At 39.5% G+C, this 23797-nt stretch overlaps 2 protein-coding genes across 2 annotated transcripts; both read right to left on the bottom strand.

The window, feature by feature from the left end:
• Nucleotides 1-5: 5 nt before the first annotated feature.
• Nucleotides 6-14327, bottom strand: adam17a (ADAM metallopeptidase domain 17a). Its single transcript, XM_054613616.1, has 19 exons — nucleotides 14119-14327; nucleotides 13767-13899; nucleotides 12735-12868; nucleotides 12375-12463; nucleotides 12016-12205; nucleotides 10583-10713; nucleotides 10220-10306; nucleotides 9339-9464; nucleotides 8598-8742; nucleotides 8344-8435; nucleotides 7706-7858; nucleotides 6834-7033; nucleotides 6589-6692; nucleotides 6305-6439; nucleotides 4440-4570; nucleotides 4194-4272; nucleotides 3950-4038; nucleotides 3711-3770; nucleotides 6-1667 (listed from the first exon to the last, which is right to left on the bottom strand). The coding sequence occupies exons 1-19, from the start codon at nucleotides 14222-14224 to the stop codon at nucleotides 1260-1262; spliced, it is 2592 nt and encodes an 863-aa protein (XP_054469591.1). The 5' UTR covers nucleotides 14225-14327; the 3' UTR covers nucleotides 6-1259.
• Nucleotides 14328-15005: 678 nt separating this feature from the next.
• Nucleotides 15006-22933, bottom strand: LOC129103253 (14-3-3-like protein). The gene is made up of 6 exons (XM_054613617.1): nucleotides 22824-22933; nucleotides 21922-22328; nucleotides 18424-18547; nucleotides 17264-17427; nucleotides 17077-17172; nucleotides 15006-16090 (listed from the first exon to the last, which is right to left on the bottom strand). Exons 2-6 carry the CDS (start codon nucleotides 22213-22215, stop codon nucleotides 16016-16018), a joined length of 753 nt encoding a protein of 250 aa, XP_054469592.1. The 5' UTR covers nucleotides 22216-22328; nucleotides 22824-22933; the 3' UTR covers nucleotides 15006-16015.
• Nucleotides 22934-23797: the final 864 nt, after the last annotated feature.

Genomic DNA, 23797 nt, shown 5'->3' with positions numbered 1-23797 from the left:
CAAGGTGACTTTCATAAACATAGAAATATTAAAGATATATGACATGACATCTGCTAGTACAACATCTTAAATCAATCCAGTAGTCAATGTTGGCTACACAGACTATTTCTTTCTCCTTGACTTACAGTAAGTACATGTTTTACAGTTTTAACATGTGATACAATAGGCAACAGTGGCGAGACGGCAAAAAATAAAAAGATGCAGAACTCACATTGGCATAAGGACAGAAAACCAAACGGAAAAATAACATTTGAGCACCTCACACAAAGTTATTTTAAAATTAAATTCAGGATTGTTCAGATTCATGTTCATTAAATGGAAGTCGGACGGTTAGGCACAAAATCAGAAAAGGCAACATGTTGCCTTATATGGACAATATAGACTTCTCTTAGTTAAACTTCCATAACAGCTGGATAAACAAGTGTACTAGAGAAGAGACCAACACTTATCCCAGTACAGTATTCAAATGTTGCATTCTCAGTGCAAAGGGGTGGAAATGTTCAGAGGCCTGCACATCTTTAAAATAAACAACTAATGACACAGCAAAGTAAAAACAGGTGTAAAACACATTTAAATTCTCCAGTGATGTGGAAAAATACTCAAAAGTGCAGTTATGACAGATTAAAGATAAAACTGATTTTGTAGTCAAAGTTTGCTGCTTAACATGAGTGTGAAAAATTTCTTTCAACAGTAAAATATGCATAACAATCATCAATGATATGTTAAATCATTCACCTGTTCATCTGTTAGTGGAACAAACCAGTGAGGCTGCATTGCCATGAAGAGAGTACTTTGTGTACCAGCATTTAGGTACATATTCCCAAACCATCTAGCCAGTGGGTTAAGACAAAAAAAAGATAATCAAACTTCATGACATGTTTGGGCAACCAGCCCGCAGTAGATTTATTTCCACAGATCTAAACAGGGACCCCAATCTTACTGAGAAAAGACACAGGAATATTTCACCACAGGCAAAGAAAAAACATGGATTCACTCTGTAAATATTTTGTTTCATCGGGATTTGTGACTACTCATATATTATCTGTGTGGTGGTTCAATCCAGGTTGAAGCTGCCTGAATAATATCCACATCATGATTATCATTAGCTTGCAACAGTTGCGGCCCAATAAGCGATAAGAAAAATGCATTTGATGCTGCATGTATTCGCATGTTCCCTAAACCACATATCCGGCGTCATGAATGTGTTGGTGCCTAGCTGGTACTAAACAAAAAAACAAAAATGTACTTGTGATTTACTCTCAGCACTCTGTCTCTTTTGTGTCAATGCATTCCTGCCTCTTGAGGCGCCGTCGATCCTTGGCTGACGGGTTCTGCTCTGTCAGATCCTCGTAGGAGGATTTCGTAACCGACGAGGAGGCTCCTGCGGTTGGGAAATCGTCCGACAGGCTTTCCTCTCCCAGGTGAGAGTCGCTGCTGGTGTCCTCCTGGATGGTGGCCATCCGCGGCCCCCCTGCGCTGTCCGGGGTGGGGCCGCAGCTCGGGTCGGGGGCATGGGTACTGGTGCTGGCCGCGGGAGAGTCCCCTAGCTGGCTTTGCTGTGGGGGCAGGTAGGAGGGCGCGATCTGACCGGCGTAGGAGGATGGAGGCTGAGGAGGCTTGACGATGAGTATGGACGCTGACTCGAGGTTGTTCAGCATTTCTTGACTCTGAAGAGCAAAAAAACAAACAAACATGTAAAACCAAAGCCCATCAAAACTGACTGACTGACTGACTGACTAGATCTATTCCCTTTTTACTCCGTTCTGCTCAAATCTTCATAATTAACTATTTCATGATGGTGAAACATTAATAATGGAAACCTCAAAGCCCATTATACTAACAGACATTTAGTTTAGTGGACACTTTATGTTGTCAAACAGAAGTGTAACTAATTATAATGCCTGCAGTCCATTTCGGAGCACATGGGCCCTGATACTGTGCATGCTGGCTCACTTTGAGGACTTAGTGTCACCCCTAAATGGAACTAAGCCCTTATTAATGTGATTAGTTGCTCCTGTGCTTTTTCCTGCTATTATAAGTCAAAATGTTTGCCATGACAAAGGTCTAAGGAGGAATGTACCCTCAGTCTCCACGTGTTCCCAATCAAACCTACAAAAACTGCACACAGCCATTACAAAAAGAAAAAGAAAAGGTAAATCAAAATAACAAACACCTGAACGATATTACCCTCTTCTTGTTGTGGCGTTAAACAGCAGCAGATGCAAACTTAAAACGCTGACACACACAGCATCCGATTTCACAACAGACAACAATGTGCAACCTTTTCAGTCCTCTCTGTTTGAATACTCCTACAATGCAATCTTGCTTTCTTGAGGTAATTTCTGATCAGATATGACTCTGTGCAGAGGAGCACACTTAAAGATATCCAGTCACAATAATTAGCTTTAGATTAATCTCACTTCATCTCTTTAGGTTAAAGGAGTAGGAGAGTTTGAGGGCTGGAAATGTGAAACCTGATCAGTGATTACATCGAGGAGTAAGTGACTGCAGGAGTATTCCAAACGTGGGCCACTGACCATGCATCGTCATTGACTCAATGGCAACGCAACACCAAGCCATGGCACACGCACTCACCTATGGCGGGAGCTCTACTACAAATTTCCACCATCTGCTGCAGTTCCAATGAGAATGGAAAGGGCCAAGGCAAAGAGTGATGTACAGGTCATTCGCAGTGTGAACCTGGCAGTGAGGCCCTCACTTACGGATTCTGAATGAATTGGCGTTGTGCTCTCACTCACTCACTGCTCTGTATTTATAAGACTAAGCCAACAGACAATAAATGATGTCAAATTACAAAAGTAAGGCATTATGCTCTTGTGATGCCACAAAAAGCATTTCCTTAAGCCCCTTATATCTTTCTCAGTAGCATCAAATATTCATAATTAAATAAGCAACAATCAAGCTTATGTTTTTGAAAGAGACATCCTTAGATATTATCAAGGTTTTAACACTCAAAGGCTCAGCTTATCTAATTATTAGTACTGTGTGCATTAGGTTTGATCATGCAGCACAAGCAAACAACCCCATAACTGTTATCGATAATGCTTAAGCCTGATTGGCGCGCAAAAAGTACGCAAAATATTTTTCCAATTGAGCTCTGTACTTGTTTTCATTTCTGTTGTCTTTTCACCGGTTTGAAGTGAAGATTTATCATGTGAACCGTCTTAACTTCAGCACATTATGAGAAGTTCATGTATTACTCCTCCCCTCTGAGTAAAACACTGACAAAATATGTTTTCAGGGTAATTTAATTAAAAAAAAAAAAAAAAAAAAAAAAAAGGATTGTAAAAGCCATATATTAGCTCATAGTAAATATTCTTGATTTTCGCAGTTCTCCATTTTTAAAGGTTTTTTTTTTTTTACCAGAAGAACATTTGATGGTAAAAATGCAAGAAGTAAATCCTTATTTTATTGGTATTAATTGAAACCTATTTATTATTTTTGTTGAATGTTGAACACATTTTGTAGCACCTCTTTTAATGGTGACAAATGATGCAGGGATCTAGACATACATTCAGAAAAAAAGCAAAAGCCTCCACCTGAACAATAAACCTTCATACTTTCTTCTCCCTCCCTCCCTCATTTAAGATGACAGTTTCTTAAAAAAAGCAATGTGGGACTGTATTAGTTTGGTTAGTGTGGAAGCAAGGCACATGATCATACATAGGCATGAGAGATGAGAAACTTACGCTTGGAGGGTAGAAGAAGCACTTTGTGTTATCTTCATACTGCTGGTCAAGTCGTTTGTCCTGCGTAAGAAATACAAAAAGGACAGGATTGTCAGCATTTGAAAAAGTAAAATAATTTAGGTAATTACTGTAAAGACGAGATGTACTTTCAAACAGAACCCAGAATCCAAAAAGGAGCAGTTACTGGCACACTAAAGACAATGGGAACTAGTGTAAATTAATATGCAGCATATTCTTACCACACAGTGAACGAGGATACTGAGAGGAATCCAGAAGACGAGTGAAAACACCACGACAGAGCCCACTATGTTATCAGCCAGGAACTTCCCTGATGGACAGGTGGCATTTATGATGATGGTAGAGACACAGAACAGAAAGATAAAGGTAAGGAGGGTGACAAGACTCAGCTACTACAATCATCCACTAGAAGAAAAAAAAAAACAGACGATGAGATTTCAAAGTGGCATGTTGTAATCAACTTACCAAATGTGTTAATGTCCAGCTTGTCGATAAAATCCCACAACCTCTCTATCACATCCTGCACCTGCTTCATGCACTTCCCCTGTTTAATAAGAGAAAGTTGACACTCGACACAAAGCCAAATAAAGCATAATCAAACTCATTGTAGACCTTTCAGAGTTGGACTGTGTTATGGAATAAAAACAAAATACTAAGCATGGTGGAAACATGGTAGGATCAGAGTGAATAGATAAAAGACTGATGACTCACGCCTTCGTCACAGAAGCCCACAGTGCAGGGTTTCCCTTTGCGAAGAAAAAGAAAACTGCCATTGGCCTGGATGAAAGGAGAGCAGGCGCCACCTTTTCCCCTGCAGCATACTTTACAGGAGTCCTCCGTCTCTGCAAAGATAAGAGCGGATAAACGGTTTAATAGGTTTGCAAAATTGTAATAACTATACCCTTAATTAACATTGGCACTGCATAAACACAGCAGAGAGTAAGACATTCATCTAAACCTATGAGCAATCCCTTAAAAAAAATGAATTAAGCCACTGCCATCTAAAAAATCCTGTATAATGTATCATAGATAGAAGAAAAAAAAAATGTCATAGTCTAGCATGTTATAAAATTGAACACTGTCATAGTATGGTATACCCTAAAAAGGGTGATAGTATATCATAACAATATTGTAAAAATATCAAAGTAAAGTATGCCATGTAAATCTTATAGAATATCTAATTATCATGAAAAATGGCATTTTATTGAATACCATAAAATGTCATAGATTAGTTTGACATAAACATGTCACAACTATATAGAAATATCACAAAAAAATGTTACAGTAAAGTATCTCATAAAAAATGCCATACTTTTGGATGAAAAAAAAATCATATTTAAAATAAGTCCTAAAAGATGACATGGTATAGCAAGTCATAACAATATCCTGAAAAATTGAATATTATTGTATGCCATAAGAAAAAAAAATCATAAAAAATATAGTATAGTATGAATTAAATACCCATAAAAAATGACATATAATAGTACATCATAACATTTCATGAATATGCAATATTATTGTATGACATAAAAGTGTCTTAAAAATGTCATAGTATTGCATGTCATAAAAAATATTAAAGTTAAGTATGTCATAAAATATATCATAAAATAGTATGTAAGGTCACGGTATAGTATGCAATAAATAGTTCATAAAAAGAAAGTCCTAGTATAGTGTCATCAAAAGGAAATAAAAATGTCATAGTATAGCATGTCATGAAAATGTCATAGTATACCATAAAAAAGGTTATAGTTTATCATGAAAATATAATTAAAATGTCATAGTATAGTGTGTCATAAATATGTCTTTATAAATATCATAGCATGGTATGTCATAAAAAAATGTCACAGTCTAGTTTGAAATAATAAAAGTGGTAAAATTCATAATTTTATAATTGTCATAAAAGTGCAATAAAATAGTATGCCATACAAAAAGTTATAAAAGTTACAAAAAATGTTAAAGCATAGCATGTCAAATATAAAAGAAAAAATGTCATGGTAAAAGAAAGTCATCTGAAACGCAATAAAATATCTCATAGTATAGTATGTCATAAATAATGTCATAATATAGTCATGGTATATGGTAAATGGTATAGTATATTTCTCATAAAAAAAGCATCATAGTATAGTATGCATACACATACAATACATTTTTTTTATACTATATAGTTTGTCATAAAAAAGTCATTTACAAAGGTCATAGTAGAGTATGCTGTCACATTGTAGTATTTTCATAATATAGAAAAGTGTCTTCCTGTGAGTTTATCTTTGTGTATTACTGTCAACATTTTCCTGAAGACATAAATTAAACTATTACATTTTATTAGCTTGTGATAACAAAATGTTTCCAGGTATGGATATTTGGTGTACCAATGGTATGTCTTGTTGGCTATGTATTGTTTTAAGCTGATTACAGATGTGTTTAAATTTGTCATTCAAATTTCTTGATTTTGCCTGTCTGATATTCTCTGGGACCACCTTTATCATTTGTAATCTGCTGTTTTACAGTTCAGATTTGCCGCATCTACATACAACTTTATCATTTTTTCCTGATCTTGTGAGAAATGAACTGTTCTTTACCGTTGCAGGCACAGGACTGACGGTTCTGCATGGCTTCACAGAAAGGATTGCACTCTCCATTGTGACACCGGCCGTTGTCAACACACACAGTGTTGTCATCAGCATTTTCTGGAGGAGGACACTGACTGCTGTTGCCTAACATGTGAGGGAAAGGTAGAGATATCTAGTTTTTAAAAATATTTTTAATTTACTGTATCAATTTAAAAAAAGGGACCCAACATCAAAGAAAGCAGCCTTCCAGTGTTCACTGCAGATCTTGTGTTAGGCCAGCAGGAGGCGCCCACCTGTGCAAGATGATATGCCTTTACAGGTAGCACTGATGGGTTCCTGGCATCTCCTTCCTGCAAGATCATACATGCAACCCCTACAGCAAGGGCTGTTTCTGTCGCTGGGGAGAGAACAGAGACATAGGAATGCAAGTGTGATTTAAACTAGTACCACACAGATTTCCTGCCATCTTAAAATTAATCCAATGTTTGAGCTTATTTTTAGACTTGAAGAGTGTTTATGCGTCTTTCTGATCTCATACCTGCACTGTGCTCTAGGTTTGAATTTGCAGTCGGCTGAGCAGCAGGGGTCGTCGTTGAGGTGGAGTAGCCCGGGGTCGCACTCCTCCCCTTCCTCAACTCTGGAGTTCCCACACACCTTACTGTTCCTCTCCTTGAAGCACTCGGGAGCCTTGAAACGTAACGTCTTTCCTACGGAGATCTTGCTGCAGTTGGAGAAGCGCTTTAGGAGGAAGTAGATGAGGGTTAGATATTAACTAGGAGTGGATGCTTTATGCTCAACTGTGAAAGCGGTATGACAAAGGACTGCTATGAAGCTAAAGAATGAAAACAGATGTCAATCTCTTCCTGATTCAAAATAAATCAAAAGATATTTTCTTAAATATATATTTACATACAAAAAATGCAAAGTAAGTGAAACAATTATGATTCTTATCTTGACAAAGCGTAGCATGAATTTACAGCCACACAAACAGTTTTATTGCCATTGCATGCCTTTTCACTAATGCATACTGATGTGATTCAAAATGTTGTTTTAGCCATCACAGATATCTTTAAGAGGGCCTAGTTTCAAGTGCAGAACAAGTCACAACAAATAAACAGCAGAACCTTTCACTTAAAAAAAAGCTCATATGCATATAAGCTGTAAAAGGCCAGTGCGGAGGAGGTACAGTACATTATATTTCACAGGAACAACTGTGCCTCACATCTACACAACCCTGTAGATCAAGCAACTCAAATTCACACTTCATAACCCACTATGCAGAATGAACCCAGAGAATCCTCATAGCCTCATCTTCAAACTTGTCAACATTGTTGTTTGTATATCTAGCAGTAAGATGGTATGTTTAAGTTTGAATACCACTTTTTACTTGTTCACTATTTGAGAGGGTACCTTGTTGTTGACATGGTCTCCGCTCACAGCAATAGGGTACATGACAAACTTCCCCCCGTGGTCGTCACTGGGAGCACAGTAAGGGATGTTGTCAGGATCATGCTCTGCTCCAAAGTTGTGGCCCAGCTCGTGAGTGGTCACCAAGTCTGCCTCCTGATGGGACACAAACAAACCAGAGTTATTTGTTAGAAACATATAGTGAACTATTGTTTCAATCAAGAACAAATCACACAAAACTCAACTCTATCAAGCAACAAATGCCGGACTGACACTGTCTTGTTGCACATTCACAAATACTGTTATGTTACGCAATCATAACACTTATTTCACTGATAAAAAAACATTCATATTATTGTAGAGACTATAGATACAAATCCCAAAACTTCATCCCAGCTCACATTAATGTTTTGAATCTTAACTGTAAACTGTGCTGAGGAGCAAGCAACATACTGAGAACTGATGTGTCAAAATGCAAGAGTGTCAAAATCATTACTCATAACACCCACACAAAAAGGTGTGTCTGCTCTTCTTAGAGTCAACATTTGGCAGGGTGAAATGTTGCATAACACTGAAACTGAATGTACTTAGTAATTAGTTTTATCAAAGATATTGATTGACAAACAAGGTAAAAATCTGACCTTTGTTAGGATAGTTTTGCCATAGTTCTTGGTGCTGGTCAGGCCTGTGTTGAGGTAACTTGGCTTCTTTACAGAGTGAGATGGGTAGTACGCTTTAAAAAGGACAAAAGTCACAGCAAAATGTCAGGATCTCTTTTGCTTTACAAAAGCCCAGGGCACCACTAAACACTTGGTAATGTAAGAGAAAATTATCAAAAATAAATTGATTAGCTTATCAAAACAAAGCCATTTGTCACTGAGGGATGTGTCCTTACCTTTTGGGCAGAGGCCGCCCAGGGCCTGAGGTTTGGAGGGGGCCACATAGGCCAGCCCCAGGGTGCCCTCATCGAAATCCTGGTAGGTGAAGAGGTGGGCCAGACACACAGTGGAGGCGTTGTCAGCTATGTCTGAGCTGAATTGCTGAAGGACAAAAGACAAGTTTATTATATACCAACATATGTATTTGTCAGTACAAGTTTTATTCCGTTTCTCACAAGAACTCGCAACAATGTAGAACGCACCCTTTTCAAAACTTTATGAACTCATTAAGACAAGGACATTAACATTCAGATATGAAACCATTTGTAATACCATCATTGCAAGTCTCCTTTATCACATCTACACATCAGACTTCTTAACTCTGAAACTTTAAGGATGAACTGCAGTGTTATGGCAAAAGGTTTTTGAGCAAGGTTTGTACTGAGCGGGACTTTTAAATATTTGCTTATTAATTATTTGTTTTACAAATAACCTTGAACATATCGTTGACCTTTTTAAACTGGCCTTTCTTGTTACTCATCAACAAAATATATGGATATATCTTTGATAAGTTTCTGTAGGTCCAGTGCATTTGTACATTTTACACATTGTTTTGAAAACATGTAATGTTCAGTTGGTTGACAATATAATATAATTTTCACCAAATCATATTCAATGACAGTCCCGTGGTTTTGACTGAAAAAGGACCCATAGTATTTCCCAAACGTACATCTTTTTTCTTGGTCTCCCTTTCCTACCTCCAGAAGTCTCTTCACGTCCCAGACCTCTTTTCCTTTCACAGGGCCGTTCTCCATGTTATAGTGGACCCATCCTGTGCCAGCATGGCCACGGGAAGGCTTTGTAGGCTCCTTGTTAATGATGATCTGAGAAAGGTTACCAAAGACATATGAACATTTTTTTTTAATTGTATTCAAAGAATTTAAACTAATCTTTGTACTGGCTCATAATTAATGTTGTGTGAAACACTTCATAGTCCAGATTTTAGGATGTTTAACAAACGTATTTAAGATTAATTTTTCTCCCTCAAATCACAAATAAACTATTACAGGAATTATTATACATTGAGCTGCATAATAGTTTTTCAGGAATGGACCTCAATCTGTAATAGCTTAAACAAAGCTTTAAATCATAGTTTGAGTGGACCATGTGACTCTTAGTCAGCATCCTGTTTTGGGGTTTGCGTTTCAAGTCATCATTTTTTCTCCTACAAAGATATTGGGATTAAAAGCGGTACATTACAAGTTCTTCTTGACATGTGGTGAGGAAAATTGGACAATAACTCAGAGCAGCTAAATGAGTGCATATCTTTTCAGTGAGAAAAACGAGACTCACAGTATGACAAACAGTGTCTCTATTCATTCCCAGAGCCTGTGGAACAAATTAAATTACCCACACAGGGCACACACAAAAGCTTTCAGTTCCTCCTAAAAGTTCAGTTCTCAACACACTAAGGGACAGTGTTGTTCTCAGCTCCACTTCCGGGAGTGACTTGATGTAAAACAAAGCTATCGGGCTTCTAAGAGCAGTGATGTCTAATGCTTTAACGCCACAAATCGTTCCATAAATTAGAATTGAATCATATTACAGTGAATTACAACACCCAGCCGGTCAAACACACCTGATGGATCTGGACCCCATAGCCTTTGTATTCATCATCCCAGGTTGTGTTCCTGTAAATGTCATCAACTCGATCAATCAGCTCAATCTTTAGTGAGAGAAGGAAAGCAAAAAGCATATAGCAAGAATTGTTAATGTACAGAAATATATTGACAACAGCACACACTTATTTTGACTTTTTTCAAGGGTACCGAAGCAATGGTATCATACGTGTGTCAATCTGATGTAAAACTAAACTGTTGGAAACAAAAACATACATTCTGCTCTAGTCCCGTTAAATGTAATACCCTATGGATGCTTGTTAAATATTGATATGGTGTATTCTCTCGGCACTGCTTTTGTACATAGCATCATAAAGACACACCAGGTAGTTGAGAGTGACGCTCTCTTGTCCGCGGCCCATGTGTTTAAAGAAACGGTAATCTGCAACCAGCAACAGGGGGCAGGTATTCTTCTTGTGATCGTGAACATTTCTCTTTTCTCTGTGGTGGTAACCTACGAGGAAGGATCAGCAGGAGTAGTGAGAGAGACAGGAACAGGGAAGATAAAGAAAAATGGTCATTTTTAAAGCATTACCGTATTCAAACTGACAAGGGTAAACTTCAACAAAGATGGATGCATGAAGAAAGAAATAATGAGGCCATGCTCCAGTATCCCATTGTTAATTGCCCTCATTTTCACATTTAGCAGCACGTCTTCTTTTTTGTTTGGCTGTGAACTGATTAAGAGCTGCTTCTGTTCTTCAAGTCAATTTATAGAAAATTAAACCACAATTTCTCTTTATAGTGTAGTCGTGATAGTTACTGTGAAATATATATATATATACAATTTCTCTTTATAGTGTAGTCGTGATAGTTACTGTGAAATATATATATATATATATATATATTTCACAGTAACTATCACGACTACACTATAAAGAGAAATTGTGGTTATATATGCAGAGCCCATGGTGAGGTCATAAAAATGCTAATTGAGTTGTTTAGAAATAGATTAAGCAGCAAATCCTTACATTTTAAAAGTTTGAAAGTAAAGATCTGTTATCTGACACAGAAAAGCATAGAGGAAATCTGGAGAGATGCCTTATAACCTCATACAACAAAACTCTTCAAACAGGAACTACTTGAAGAATGACAGAAAAGGAGAACAGGAAGACTCCCCATTAGAGCATTACATCATACACATGGCTGTACACTGTTGAGAAGTGTGGGTGTGCGCTGCCCTGGCTTCTACAACAAGCAGTGGGAGACCAGTGACGAAGCAGAGTCATCTCATTGGGCAGCAGAGCCTCCATGAATTTTAATGCCTCCTCCATGAGAACCTTCACCTCAACTTATATCCCCAATGAGTGTTTTTACCCAGCTGCCAGTGAGAGGTGCTAAAGATATCTCTGGCACAGTATCACTGCTATATGCTTTACATTTCGAGCACAAAAAAATCAAACGGCATTTGGATGTTACATAATACCCACTTGTCAGCAGTGTGTACTGAATGTGCATAACTGTGGATAGGTGTAACAGATAAAAAGGATTTTATTAAAGTGACTGTTACAGATCTTAACACCCACATCCTTTGTCTCACTACTAGAGCCTCCTCCTCTCTATCTAAAACATTTGTTATCCTCCTACTCTTTTTTTTAATCTACTCTTTACCATCCACAAACAAGAGCACAGAGCCTGGGCTCCACCATACCTTTATATACCATCCTCTTCCTACACATTTCCACTACAAATATGACCACACACACATTTGCAAGACTCTCCACTCCAAGTGAGGAAAACAGACAGCGGAGCTCACCCTTTTCTTTGTCCACCTCCTCCTGCCCGTCCCCATCCATGTTTGAAGTCTTTGGCAGAAAGTCCGAAGACTCTGCGTGGATGTAACCACACACTTTCGGAGAGACGATACGGCTCAGATTCTTGATGTCGTCTGAGCGATAAACAAGCAACCTGCCATCAACTGGGGAATCTGTAAACCTCCACAGAGGCTAAATGGCAAGAGGAAGACAAGTGGCATTAGAGAACAAAAGGAGGAATCAGAGAGGGTCACAGGGAGAAGAGAGGATGGGGGGAAATGTGCAAACAAAGAGAAAGAATATATAAAGATATTGGCAATGGATTCTACACAGACAAGAAGATTTTACAGTCACTTCTTACCTCTACATTGTACTCAGCTTCATCAGTTAGAATGTGAGCGGAAAATTCATCTCCTTCTATGTGTGCCTGCACACGTGAATTCTCCTCTCCTGCGAACACGACACAAATAAGGTAACTCGTATTAAAAGATTGACATATGCTGTCAGTCAATATAATCTTCACGACGCAGTTTCTGCGTCAGACCAACATTATAGTTTTTGCTCATATTTGGCAAATAGGTCTCAAAAATCAATCATTTGTGTCTTAAGATTTACTTGCTGACTCAAACAAAGACTCCTGTGAAATGCAAGATCAGGAAAAAAAAAAAAAATCGTATTCACAAAAACATTATTGAATACCTAATCCTAGAATATCACTTACCAACAACATGTCCAGTGAAATAGTTCTGAAGATTAACATTGTAGTTTTCCTCCCTCCCGTGTTTATCAACAAAGACAGCTTTAAAGTTTTCAGTGAAAAGGTCTGTGTTGGTGGTCAAGTAAAGCTTGAATTGTCTGAAAGAGATAAAACGACACACAATATTTACATTAATCCAAACATGATTACATGGCTGCTTTCAATACTGTGAGGAGTCACATGGGATGAAAACGTTAATGTCTATCATTTGATCATATGCTGTAGTCTGATCGTTGAATGTTTCAATCCTATATCTCTATACAATACTTGATTGGAGCTTTGGGTAAGTTTATTTTGTTGTCCTGTCCATACTGATTTTGAAGCAATCCGTTCATAGCTTGACTTCAATGTAAGTGGAGAGGGTGAAATGCATCCCAAAGATCAGCTGAGGATAATATGATTCGCAATTCTTCAAGAGGTTATCTTCCAAAGTTACAGTTGCTGTTGCATAAAACATCTTTGTTTGTTTACATTGATAGTATTTCTTGCTAAGTTGCAGTGGACAGGGAGTAAGAAAAAGAGGGAATGTTCTACTAAAAACACACATTTTTCGAAATACCCATTCACACTGACTAACTGCAAAACCATCATATTAGATTTGGCTGTAATCTGAATTTTGGAGTGCAAAAGACTAAGGGTTTTTACCCAAGAGGACTTCTCCTGTCTCAAAAAGGTACTAGCCAGCTGTGATAGGATCGATGCCCCATTGGTCTGAGCGGCACAACCACAGCACAGTCTATGTCCTTGAATGGCCATATCCTGTCACTGTGCATTTCACTATTCAGTTGAACATAAACTGTGCTGACTGCACACCAGCTGTGTGTTTCTGAGACTTGTATCTGTATTTGTCTCTTAAACTAGTACCCACACTGAATGCATCAGACTGCAGCTTAGTCAGAGGCATTTGGAGAGAAGCAACACCATCACTCCCAAGATAATAAAATGTGTATTTGAGGTATGAGTGTGTCAGATATTAGGATGCTTCTGTAACATTACCTGTGCAGGGCTCTGAAGCTCACCAGGCGCTCCAGGTGGGACTGGGCGTGGAGGTCCCTCTTCCTCACAGAGTGCAGCTGGAGGCCTGACAGTGGCAGCACCTCGAAATCTGACAGGATGGAGTTCAGAGCATCTGGGAGACATTGAGGAGGACAACAGTGGTGAACTACTGAGCAGAATGTGCCTTTGTGTTCATTTAAACCCCCAGTAACAACACCCTGGAGCTGACAACCCGCCTGATGACGTGGTTTTGTTCAGCAGATGACCAGATATCACAGTAAACACACACAACACATGTAGCATTGTAGGCTAACGCTAGCTTGAGTTAGCGTTAGCTCGCTGAGTTACTGACCGTATTCCGGGTTTTCTTCGGGCTCTTCTTCCCTCATGACTCTTGACTTTATTGCAGCGTTGACCCAACAAGGAGCCAGAAAGGCCAACAGCAGTAAGCTCCTCATGTCCAGGCCGCTCAGTCAGCTATGCTGGTGCTGTCATTGTCACCATTCAGTCGGTTTCTCTGGACAGCTAAGCTAGCCGAGCTACCCGGAAGTGCACCGTGTGGCTAACATCCGCTTTTTAGGGGAGCTTTGAGTTTTGAGTTTCCGCTTATTTTATGTTTTCAGACTCTACACACACTGGTACACACCCATACTACACACAGATAGTTCATGTATGACAGTGGTTGAAGTAGTTCGGTTACTGAGACCCTTCCTCTAAGTAAAAAATAGACTGGGTTACTTTGTCCTGCCTTCAAAATAAAAGCCCACATTATTGGATATGGTAATTGGTGGAGGTGTGCAGTTTAATATAAAATAATGCAAAATATATTTAATGTAAAATCTTAACCTGCAAAGTGACCAGTGTCTATTGCTGTTTCAACTACAATAGCTTCCTCTGAAATGTAGTGATAGTAGCATTAAAAAGACTCAAATTGCAAAAGCATAATCTAAAATAAATGTACTTTTACAACTTTAAGTAAAGCCAGTAGTACATGTTTTAATAGTCAAATATCCCTGCAGAATAATAACATAAAAAAACCTAGATTTTTAATACAAACGATATAAGCAGAATGACATGTTAAATTACGTTGAATTCCTTACAATAAAAAGGTATATGTATTTATCGATCTCATTCCTGTCTAAGGTTTCTTAACTACAGTAAACTCAAACTAGATAAAGATAATTTACAAACATCCACAGAACATTAAGCAAATAAAATAAACAGAAAGACAAACTTGGCCTTGGTTTATAAAATGTTTTATTCATGTTAACATAGCTGATACATAGGGATTCAAACAGTTCCACAAGGCTTTCGGGGACAACAATTGAATGAATAGCAAAACAATAGTGGTCCAAATCTCTAATGACAATCACTGGACAGACTAACAAATCACCCCCACTTGTAGGATGTGTACAAACCTGCATTTAAAATCACTAAACTCGACACTTGGACTTGTGTGTGTTACAGCATTTGTTCCCATTCCAGTGTAATATCTCAAGAGACATGCATGACAGAATTGTCTTCTTCCCATTGAAAAGGTCCCTGCATTTGGTCAGACAAGCCCCACCATCCCCACCCCCCAAATAACAGGCATGCTTCAGTGAAAGAGTGGCATCATAACCAGGGCAGAAAGTGAGGGTTAAACCAATTGGCACTACTTGGCTGTATTATAGTATTTGTTGCCAGCATGTAAAGTGCACAAGCTTTCCCTGCAGTATGAAAATTTCATCTGTTTGAAGTTGGACTTAAGCTGCTGTAACCGTACCACGTAACTGTGTAGACAGATGCACTCAAAAAAACATATGGGGGAAACTACTTTTTATAATTGTTGGAAAATTAGCCAAACTGTTTCAATAGGTGGGATTTGAGATAACAGTTGTCCAACGTTGTGACTCACGTTTCCTCGTGTCTAAATTGAGTTGGAGGTCTGATACCATGTCAAGCTATCGATCACTTTTCTACAGCTGAAACTGCACAAATGGGAAGGCCAGGACAAACCTAAACCAAACGAATAGAGGGTTTCTTTTTTTCTACAGTTGTCCAAATAAACATTGTGAAAAGAATTTATTTTTTCTTAATTATTATTATTTTCTTACATGACTCTTTTCAGCAATGGGTTTCATTGGTAGAATGTTTGAGTGGAGCAATAAGGAATGAAGGATGTGTAAAAAGTTTTTTTTTCTTCCTTTTGTTGTTTTTGGAGAGGACCCCAACATTGAGGACTTGTTTTTTTTTTTGTTTTTGTTTTTTTAGTTCTCATTCTCGCCTTGCTCTCCTCCGTCTCCACCCTCGCCCTCCTCAGCAGTGGTGTCTGATGTCCATAACTGAAGATAGAAACACAGATATTTGTTAAAAATAAAGTGGCATACAGGCACATATCCAGACTCCTTCAACATTTCTGAATCTTGGTGAATTATAGTTCAAATTGACTTTCTATCGTAATGCGCACAATCCCATAATCAATGTAAAACATGGTGAGCAAAACAACTTTAGACACATCTCTGTTTACACATTGTTATAAGTTGTTTAACCCAACAATGTAGACATTTGAAGTGGAGCTAGAAAATAGCTGTGTTTGGTGGTACAGATCCCAGCAAGAATCACACCATGATCATTTAAATATGTCTTTCAATATAAAGGAGTATAATGATATAACAGTTTTCATTCCCACCAATATCCCAAATCATATCGCCATATCAAGAAAAAATAAAAATCCTAATTAGAGAATTACCAAATCTTAAAACCCTAATTTGAAGGGCAAATACTAAACCTCTCTTTTAAAATGAATCCTGCAAACAAAGAAGCTTGGTCATTGGACAGTAAATAAATACTGAAGCAACTTGGTATTCTTAAAACAAAGTCCTGGTCAGGTTTTTAAACAGCATTTAAACCCCCTTTCCGACAGCGGAATCACAGGGATGACTTTCCGCAAAAGGCAATCTGACAACCATAGTAGTGTAATAGGATAACATTCCATGAATACTGTGTAAAGTTTGAATGAAATTGGGTGTCAACCACATCTTTTGGAATACAGGTACATGCCTCAAGTTTTTCAATACCGCATTAACCAGAATGAATGCCTCCATGACGAGACTGTCCAGATGTGTGCGAAGTTATACCCATTTGTGTGGGTCATCGCATCTCACCAGTTACTAAATCAGCATGCTTTTGTCCTCGGCTTCAAGTGAGGCCATTTCAACAAATTTGTCTTCTGGTCTGAGTATGCATCAAACAGACGCTGTGGCAAACATAGTCCTGTTTCTTACACAGTGAAGCTTATTTTTGTGCCATGTGAGAGAAGAGCACTCACTGTCAGGTTGTCTCTGAGGAGCTGCATGATAAGAGTGCTGTCTTTGTAGGACTCCTCATTTAGCTGGTCAAGCTCTGCAATGGCATCATCGAATGCCTGTAAGCAAAAAAGAAAGAATTAGCAGTTGCAACATAGTACAACTGCAGACATGGGAAAGTGACAGACTTATGTAAGAAAGACTGCAGACCCCTTTAGCCAATTCACAGGCTTTTGGTGGGGAGTTAAGGATCTCGTAGTAGAAGACAGAGAAGTTAAGCGCCAAGCCCAAGCGGATGGGATGTGTGGAGTCCATATCAGTCTTGCTGATTTCAAATGCTTCCTGGTATGCACTCTGTGAGCTTGCAATGGTGGCTGCAGACAGAGGAAGGAATCACAACAGTCAATGTATGCATGTCAAGGATGAGGTAGAAGTCTACCTAAATCATTTAAGGTTTGATTTAACCAGAATTTTTCCAAATATGGCAATATAGTACTAACATGGTTTTGGAACATTTTACAATTTCAAGTCAAAGCTACACATTGGATCAAACATGACAATAAAGCAATAGTCCAACTGTACAAAAACTCAAGAGAAAAAAAATTACTAATCTATGAGTTTCTGGGCAGTTACGTGTCAGATTATGGCACACACTTTATTTTGAGATAAGTCACTATAGCACCAAATGTCTAATTATCAGGGCTTGATATAGTCCCCAAAAATGTACTACTACTCCTGTTTTAGCAAATGTAGCTAAAACTAAACTAACTAACTAACTAACTAACTAAACTAAAAACTATTTATGAGGCCTTCTCTTTACATTAAATTATTAAAATATGCATTTTGTTTTTGAAGATTACTATCAGAACCCAATGGTTTGGGGCTGAGAGCTACAGCCAGGGTGGGGTCATCAGAAAGAAATTATTTTGGGAACTTGAATATTGTAGACATTAATGAAGACAAAAAACATTTTCCATGTTGGAGAGCTTCCATGTATATTATACCGTCTTGTGAGATGTTGGCCTGTGGTCACAAGGCCGTGACTCATATCCCTCAAGAAAAAAGTGCCCATCTTTATTTGTTCTTCTAACAAGCGGGGTTTAGTTTATGCGTGCAAATAAAAAGGACAACTCTAGATCTCAAGTACCCCCACTGCAACTTACATCATTACATAGAAAAGTAAAGTAGTAAGAACACAAAAAACAATCACTGAACATTTCACATGAAAGCTTTCCTTCCAGGATGAAATACAATACTTTTTTTTCCCACACTCTGTCTATGAATTGGGATTTGTTTGTAGATGTTACGTTTTGGTATGATAAAAAAACCCAAAAATGAATACATTAAATGGAGTACAACTATGAACTCACCAGATTTATTATCTACATTGGCAACTTCAGCAAGGTATCTAAAGTAGTCCCCCTTCATCTTTAGGTAGAAGACTTTGCTCTCAGAAGTTGTGGATCCTGGAATCAAATGATTCTCCAGCAGTTTCTGCCAAGAAAATGTTAGATCAATTAAATTAGGTGCACTGAGCAAATATAAAACAGTTGAACAGGGATGATATTAACAAAAGCATTCACTGAAACAGCAGACATGCTAGATGTAGAGAAAATAGTTACCAACTGTATCAAATTGAGCACAAATTAAGTGTCATGTTACAAAACTTAAAATAGGTGTGGCTCATCCATTTTAAGTGTCCCATTAGCCTCCATCCACCAGAGAGCACTACTCCCTTTGCCCTGCATAGAGGCTCAGCTCGATGACTAATGAGTACAGTTCTGCATTAACAGGAGCCAAGTACACACATGCTCAACCAGTGTCATTAAGATGGAACATTTTGCTCTGTGTCAGCTTCAGCTGGAGGGAAAATTTTAGCTTAGATGTTAAATATACCGTTTACTACTGCAACGGCTGGCCCCCATTTCTGTTAGATCACCCATACATTTTGAACTTAATCACATAATATATAGCAGAACAGTGGTATTAAATATTAATTTTAACAACCTTCCATTGTAAACAAATAATTGTGATCTGTCCCACTGAAAAGGCTGCAGGATTTAAAGAGTATAGTAATCGTAGTAAAATAGCTCAAATATAAAACAAATCACATCCTGTGATTAAATCATCCGTTTTAGAATTTACATGTGAAGATTACCAGAGCTAATCTGTGTCAGTGAAACGGTGGATTATGTGCAAATTAAACGATTTAGAGGAAATATTAACCGCTGAAAAATGCTTTGCAAAACCTTAACCCCAATGACAGTCCAGACTGAGAGGCAATATGGTGTTTGGTCTAGATATAAACATCCTCTTTGACTTTACCTTAAATACATATTTTTTTGAAGAAAAAAGCTCTCCCCTCATAACCCTTGGGAGAAAGAAGCTGCCCATGTCTGAGCCAAACCCATCCCAGCAGCCACTGACACAAAGATTGGCTCAGCCTAAACACGCGCATGTCTCAAGCATTCCTTTTGCACTGCATGCTCTGCACAATAGACAAGAAGAGCAGTAGCTCCGCTTTCAGTGCTTTCACACAAAGCTCTGATTTCAGTCACCAGTAAAGACAAGAAAGCACAGTGTTTCTGGATTAAAGCCTGACTGGTTATGTGTGCGAGTTCTTAGTTGTTATTAGGATTTAAATAAATGTCTATTAAGGCAATACTTATCAACGTATGAGGAAACAAAATGGTGATCGGGCCTCTAGCCCACTGATGAAAGCCCTCACATTTACTGTATCACAAACTAGGTGTCAGTGGCGACATTCCCAGGAAAGGCGACACTGTTTGGAGCTCTGAGAAGTGAGATCCAAAAACACACCTGCAGTTACTTCTTATGGCCATAGGTGCCACCAAAGAATCAGAGGCAAATGTGATGATCAAAGAGGATTAGGGAACAGGAAAATCACATGACTGTCAACTGTGACAAGAGTTTGATTTTGAAATGTCCCAACACTAACATATCTGACAAGCCCAAGGTGGCAAATCAAACCCCATTCACATCTTTGTAGTATTTTATCTGTTTCGAAGCTCCAAATGTCAAGGTTAACTCTGCAGTGTTGCGTCCTGAAGAAGCTGTGGCTCATGCAACAACAAGGTTGGTGGTTTGAGCCCTGGCCTCTACAGTCCACATGCCGAGGTTTCCTTGAGCAAGACACTTAACCCCAAGTGACTCCCCGGGTGCTTCTTAGCAGCCCACAGCTCCTCAGGGATGGGTTAAATGCAGTAAAGACATTCCATGTATATATGCAATGACCAATAAAGCTGATAACTATATTATTACAAGTGTGAATAGCCTGAATTTGCTCAGCTGGCTCCCCGTCTGGCCTACAAGGCATACATTTACATCCTGTGTGGAAACTGGAGCCCAAACATCCACAAGCCCCTGCTTCCTCCAGACCTGCTTTTAGCAGAGACCCAAGTCCGCAGTGCAGGAAATCTAGACAGAGTGAACACAAGCAGCCTACTAGTATATTGCAGTCTCTGTGCTTCTGCCTTTGTGGGTGCATCACTAACCTGACAGGTGTCTGCAGACAAGTCAAGGCCTGAGGACTGACACACCCTCCTCTGCGGCCAAACCCTTAGACAGCTCTCATGATCAGAGATGCTGAAAGCTGAGTCACAGCTGTTATGCAAATGCATATTCTTGGGAAAACATATGGAAGGCTAGTTGAAAATGAATGCCTCCTGCAACTTTGCAGTGCGGCTCAGGAAAATTATCTCAATCTTACAGCTAAGCTTCCACCCGGATCTCCTCTAATCCATTATCAAGGCAGGCTTGAAATAATGCAAAGCACCAATCTGTGCTGTTGCATTAGATTAAACAAGAGGTGAAAGTATTACCCCCCCCTAGTATTCCAGTAAAGCTTTTAAATGTGGAGTGTAATGTCTGAGAATGCATTTAGCTTAACTGTCGAGCACAGCCCTGTTGGTTATAGAAAGTGGCTCTATATGATGATGATCTGTACAAACTGGGCTTTAGAAAGTGTGAGTCATTTAGGCATGTAAATTCTTGCACTTGGCTAACCACATTAGGCTTCTATCTGCCAGATGGGACGACGTGGATACTGAACATAGCAGAGATTTATAGAACACAGAGTATACCGCTTATCTTTTCTGTGTGTGCCCCGAGTCCTCTCTCCACCCATTCAGACACACCTTGATGGTATATTCACTATGACCTTTTGTCAGTTCACGCCCTCACAAGGTTTCAAGCCTATTGTTCTAAATCCAGATTCCCAAAAGGCAGGAGCAGTGGGAGGACTACATATTACTTCCTTGTCCTCTTCGGCCATATTTGTGCAACAGCAGAGCTCACAGGAAACAGGGCAGATGCCATTTTCACACATACAATATGTGACTAAAATAAACCATGTGTCATGTGTAAATTTTGTGACTACAGATGTCATGAAGACAAGCATCTGGGAAAAGTGTTGAGCAAACGTAGTTTCTTCAACCATGTTCTAAGTGTATTATAATAATAATAATCAGCTTTACTGGTCATGTACATACATACATACATACAGAAATGTAACCTCTGCATTTAACCCATCCCTGAGGAGCAGTGGGCTGCTAAGAAGCGCCCGGAGAGCAAAGTCTACCTTTATGCTCACGTTAAACCATTATTTTATTATAATTAAACACTCATCTACCACCTGCATCAGGAGCAAGGGTGGATCCGAGTCAATCATCATTATTAATTAAACCAAACTGCGGTTATAGCCACCACTGATGTCGGTTAAATAATAAGGATAGCTCTGTTTTGATTGGATTTTTTTTTCCCCTCCAGGGAAGGTGATCATGGCGTCCAGGCGTCGTTGATCTGTGCTGCAGACTTTAACACATCTGGGGGGAAACAAAATGATTTACCAGGACGTTGCCGCAGATATCCTGGAGCTCCTGCTCCACCTTCTCCCGATACTCAGTCACCATCTTCTGCTTCGTATCGCACCCCTCGGCCTTCACCCCGATGCTGGACAACACCCTCCATGCGGAGCGCCTCGCCCCAACCACGTTTTTGTAGGCGACGGACAGCAGGTTCCTCTCCTCGTTTGTCAGCTCCTCTCCCTTCTCCGTGACCTCCTTCATGCTCTCCGCCATGTCGTCGTAACGCTCAGCCTGCTCCGCCAGCTTGGCCCTCTGAATAAGATCCGCTCTTGCCATAGTTTATATTATTTGGGGACCGATACACTGGATATCCGGGGGGGGGGTTATGTGTCGATGAGGACTGTGGAGCTGAAGAAGTGAGTAGACGACGGGCTCCCCACGGCGACGAGCTGCGGAGAGAAGCACGTCAGAGGGTTAGATGTGGATCAACCACCCAACAGCACGGACGGGAGGAGAAAACAACATGCATCCGCCTGGTCTGAGCTGGAAAGTGAAACCATTTAAGAAACAGCAGAGATTAACACGGTCGAGGCAAAAAAAAAGAAAAGGCCAATAAACCTTAAATGGCTACATAAACGTCGTGGCTGTCGGCAGGCCGCGTTCACCGCACTAGGCGTACACAGTTGCTTTACACTGCGGGTTAACGTGACGGCAGAGCCCGTTTCGCTCGACAACCCGCCACAAAGCTGTCTGCTGCGGCTAGCTAGGAGTTAGCATTAAGCTAAATGGCTTCAGCTACCTCGGCCACTCCTTTCAGTAAAAAATGTCACGTTAGCGCTACTCCTACTAAACACGAACGGACTACAATCTTCCGTTTAGCGATCCACAAGCGACCATAAAGCCTACTTAAGTGATAAAAATGTAAAGTACTCATCGTTTCTGACCTAAGGAGGTCCAAATATGCTCCACAAATTGATCAGATTCGAGAAGGATGGTCAGAAAGGCAAATAACGGCAGTAGCAGTGAGAATTCAACCCAACGTGCTATAAAGTGTGGTTCATCCGAACGACGACGGTCCAATCATAAATCGTGATCTCACTTGATTGACAGAAAGCTTTGGCGGCGTAAACCAGTAGTTGTTTGGCGCGGTGAAAGGGGCGGTCCTTCGGGGATAGTTTGACTGACCGGAACGCTGCAGCGGCTGGGGCCACGGGGTTTCCTCCAATTAGAGCAAGGGATGAAGACGTCATCGCATTGCCATGGTGATGCTCATCCAATCACTCCCTGCCTTCACACGCTGTTGGCACTGTGGGCGGGTGTGGCACTCACTACACTAGACATTACTCTTTCTTAAATGTTCATTTGAGGATTATCTGCTAGTGTTTTATATGTTTTATATCCAACAAGACAACAAATTCGATTAAAAAAAACACCAGTCACAACATCAACAATGAATGTATCATAATGAGTGTTTCATAATGAATGTCTCAATGTACAGCTTAATTGTCTGCGCCTTAGACCTCCAATGTTGTACAAAAACTGTTAAATAAAACATATATTTGTATGTAGCATTTCTTACAGGTGAGAAACACAGATGAACACACTCCAGGTATCTCAGTGACACTGTGTGTAGGGGTTGAAAAGGCCCTGCGTCCACCCTGAGAAGGATCAGTTTCCATGCTGGAATGTCAACCAGCAACAATCACGACCCCCACCAGCCTGGACAACTGAAATTATGAAACGTTTTGGCTGTAGCAGACAATGATTGGCTCACACATGATGGTGTGCCAGCCATTATTCTGTATTTTCAAATCTCATGAAAGACTAAAACCGACAGCACTTTCAACTTCCTTACCATGGCTCTCAGCCCCAAATCTCCATTTTTCCTATGTAAGGCCTAAATCTCAATCTTTAAAAA

This window comes from Anoplopoma fimbria, chromosome 15 (assembly GCF_027596085.1).
Source record: "Anoplopoma fimbria isolate UVic2021 breed Golden Eagle Sablefish chromosome 15, Afim_UVic_2022, whole genome shotgun sequence".
NCBI classification, from domain to species: Eukaryota; Metazoa; Chordata; class Actinopteri; order Perciformes; family Anoplopomatidae; genus Anoplopoma; species Anoplopoma fimbria.
Note: the sequence above shows the minus strand (reverse complement) of the source record. Positions and strands in the feature narration are given on the sequence as shown.